At 58.5% G+C, this 3,480-nt stretch overlaps 3 protein-coding genes across 3 annotated transcripts; all 3 read right to left on the bottom strand.

Annotated features, from left to right (window-relative positions):
* Positions 1-27: 27 nt before the first annotated feature.
* DQ04_05181040 (hypothetical protein) lies at positions 28-1,236 on the bottom strand (the record flags this gene model as incomplete). The annotated part of the gene is made up of 1 exon (XM_009314035.1): positions 28-1,236. The coding sequence occupies one exon, from the start codon at positions 1,234-1,236 to the stop codon at positions 28-30; it is 1,209 nt and encodes a 402-aa protein (XP_009312310.1).
* Positions 1,237-1,621: 385 nt separating this feature from the next.
* Positions 1,622-1,963, bottom strand: DQ04_05181030 (hypothetical protein; the record flags this gene model as incomplete). The annotated part of the gene is made up of 1 exon (XM_009314034.1): positions 1,622-1,963. One exon carries the CDS (start codon positions 1,961-1,963, stop codon positions 1,622-1,624), a length of 342 nt encoding a protein of 113 aa, XP_009312309.1.
* Positions 1,964-2,539: 576 nt separating this feature from the next.
* DQ04_05181020 (hypothetical protein) lies at positions 2,540-3,382 on the bottom strand (the record flags this gene model as incomplete). The annotated part of the gene is made up of 1 exon (XM_009314033.1): positions 2,540-3,382. One exon carries the CDS (start codon positions 3,380-3,382, stop codon positions 2,540-2,542), a length of 843 nt encoding a protein of 280 aa, XP_009312308.1.
* Positions 3,383-3,480: the final 98 nt, after the last annotated feature.

Raw genomic sequence — 3,480 nt, 5'->3', positions numbered from 1 at the left:
TCAAAAAAGGCGCAGTAGATGACTGCATCACTCCTCAGCACGGGACCGCTTCTTTAACCGCTCCCTACTCGTGGATGCTGCCATGGCCCGCTCCGCGTAGAGACGACGCCGCCGCAAGAACGCCGAAGCCTTGCGCCAGACGGCCTCAAGGTCGCTGCGGTGCTGCTCGAATCCGGCCTTTGCGAGGCGCAATCCATCATCCGTTTCGCCACGCCAGAATGCCCGCGTGCCTTGCGTCATTGTCTGCAGCACGTCATTCCACGCCGTCCGTGCTGCCGCGTCGTGGGTGGCACGAACGCCAGTGAGGAGCACGTACACCGGCGACTTGGTCAGGTGCATCGTCTCCATGATGTGCACGCCGCCGCGGACGAGCGGCCGCAGGAGCATGAGCAGGATCGGAAGGCTGGCGCACTGCGGGACGCCCAAAACGAGCATAACGGCGCCGCCGTCCTCAACATGCTCCGCGGCGAGGCGCAGCTGCGGCACGAGGAAGTTGAACCACGGCAGCACGCACGATGCGCCCGCGGCGGAGTCCGTGTCGTGCGGCGCCTCACCCTCCCGCTGCCCGTGGTCCTGCACTGCGCCGCCGTTGATGAAGAAGAAGCGNCGTCCCGCGACGGCGGCATGCCAGTCATCCTCGGTGATGCTCCCCTCGACGAACTCGTAGCGCGCGGATGCCGGCGGGGACGACAGCCACGACACATCCAACGCGATGCCGCCGCGGTTGACGGGGAGACTGACGCCAACGCCATGCCACTGCAGCTTCGTGACGAGGTACTTCGACACCCCACCAGGGGCGCAGCCGAGGTCGAGAAACGTCGGTGGCGCGCTCGGCCCACCATTCTCGTGCTGCTGCTTTCGCGCCCGCGGGGCGACGCTAAAGAAGTCTGGAGCGGCGTTCGTCAAGATGTCCCCGGCGTGGACGCAGTACCGCTCGCACAGCTTCTCAATATCACTGTCCGCGAATGACGTGGCGCCTCCGCCGGCTGCACCGACTGGGACCCCGTCAGTGCCGTTTCGCTCTGGCCGTTTCTCTTGCTGTTGCTGTTGCCGCCTTCGGTACCACCAGTCAAGCGACTCGGATCTCCACCCCTCAGCGCGCTCACGCTCAAGCTCCCGGTACGCCGCGGACTCCGCAAGAAGATACTCGCGCCAGCGATTACACTCGCCGAGTCCGCTCTCCGCGGGTGCTTCAACCCCGTTGTCCTTACTCGCACTGGCAGAATGTGCGTCCATCGGCGACTATCAATGCCCTCTCTTTCTCTCTCTCTCTGTCTCTCTCTTGGGTATGTGGATGCGTTAAGTGCGTGGTCCGCCTTCAGCGCCCTTGTGTAGGGACACTGCGCATAAAACAGCAACGTAAAGAAGCACCGCAATCAGGACAACGCCACCAACGGGGCATTATTCAATGCCTGTTCAATCAGCCCCCACAGGCTTGAAAGCAGGCAAAAACAAAACAAAACAAATGAACAAGCATACGCGCATACATACGCCCGCCTACAATGTGAATGCGGTAGCGACAAAATCCCCTCCTACCGTGCAGCCACGGCCGCTCATGCACAGCTGCCGTGCTTCCCCACACCCACCTGTGATCACAAAACAAGAAAAAGACAACACGACGCTAATTCGCTGCAGGGTTCTTCTTATTCCTCTCTATATTGTAAATGTACAGCTTCTTCAGCACAGTGTCGGTGCACTGGCCAAACGCTACATTCTCCTTGAAACAGTCTGTCGACCACCGCTCCCCCGCCGCCTTTTGGCACTTGACGCCGGCGTCGTACTCCTTCTTGCAGAATATCTGCGCGATGCCCTCCAAGTACGCCCCCTTCTGCTTCTGGCAGACGAAATTGATGTCGTCGTTCACGCGCGACTGCAGGCACTGCTCAAGATCCACCCTCTGCTTCTCATACACCTTGCTGAATTTGTCCGCGAGCTCGTTGAACTCCTTCGTGTTGCGTGACATGTGTCAAGGAAACAAACAAAATATCTCCCTTCCAAACGGAAATCCCCCCTTTTTCCTCGAGGCGCACTGTGTCTTCTTCTGTTTTCTTGTTGACGTGTGCTAAGGCTCGTTTTGCCACTTGTACGCCTTTCTTCTTCCTTCAGTCGCACACAGACAGACCCTCGCCCTCTTTCTTTATATATATATATATATATCCTGTTCTCCCCGTTTGTGTGTCTTATTCTTCTTCCGGGGAGGAGCGTCCTGCACCGTCGCTTCAGCCGCAGCAAGAGAGACACTGTGTGTCTGCGTGTGGCGCGAAGAACGAAAAAGAAAAAAAAAGAAACAAGAAGGGAAATCACAGAATGCCCTGCAGCCAGTAGTGTGTGTGTGTGTGTGTGTGTGTGCAACCCCTTCATTACACAATTGAGGGGAAAAAGAGCCACTCCATCATGCCCGCTTTTTGTGTTTCCATTCTCCTCTTGATAATTGCATTTACTCGCTGGTTCTCGTTTCGCCCTCCAGTGCATGTGCAGGCATTCTTACTCTTTAGACGAAGACGGGGGTAGTGGTGGTGGTGGGGGGGGGGCGCAGACATCAGCGATGCAGCTCGAGGAACAGCCGCACGCCGGAGGTGCCGATCAGGCGCCCCGAGAGCACCGCTCGTGCGTGCAGCGCACTGCCCTCGTCGACGAACGACGCCACGACGTGCCCCACCACATCCCCGTCCACTGGTGCTCCTGCAGAAGAAGCAGCAGCAGCAGCAAACAGTGACGGTGACCTGCTCACTTCAACACCTTCCTTCTCAGCATGGTTACTGTTACTGTCATTATCATCATCTTTAGTGACGTTATGCACGGCGGCTTCGTGAGAAGAGGGCACAGCAGCAGCATCCCCCTCAGGGTCGGAGATTGTGAGGAATCCCTGCACGCCGCTCAGTGCGCGCAGTGCGAGTGCGCGGGGGGCCGGCGGCACGAGCCGCGCATCCACCAAGCACGCCTCCTTCGCGCACTGCGCAACGCGAAGCGGGTAGTACTGCACCTTCCACCGTCTGCCGTACATCTTCGCGTTCTGCAGGCGTTTATACATGGCTGCCGCGACGGCCTTGTTGGGCACCTCAAACGTGAGCGTCGCGTCTCCCGCCTCCTCCATGATGTTTGCCTCGGAGATTTGCTTCTGGTGCTCCGGCAAAAGGTGGCGCACAGCGCGAGTGTAAATGGCGGCCATGCTCGTTGGGAGGTCGGCAACGATAAAGGAGCCGTGGAGAATGTCCGCGTCCGCGGGCTCGCGCTGCCGCTTCTGCCGCTTCAGCGTCGCGGTAACAGCGGCGTTTTCGTTGTTGTTATCGTCGCGTTTAAACGGGGGCTTTACGGCTCCCTTGTCGTTCTTCGTCTTCTTCCCATGTGCTTTGGAGCTGCTTGTACGCGTTTGAGTCGACATGTTGCAGTCACGCTCCGTTTCTCACTCACGTCTTATTCTCCGTATTTATGTCTGACCGTCTGTCGATTCTTGCGGTGTATTTTGTTTCTGTTTCACAC

This window comes from Trypanosoma grayi, assembly GCF_000691245.1.
Source record: "Trypanosoma grayi strain ANR4 Tgr_518_V1, whole genome shotgun sequence".
Lineage (NCBI taxonomy): Eukaryota > Euglenozoa > Kinetoplastea > Trypanosomatida > Trypanosomatidae > Trypanosoma > Trypanosoma grayi.
This window is presented reverse-complemented; position numbering and strand designations above follow the sequence as displayed.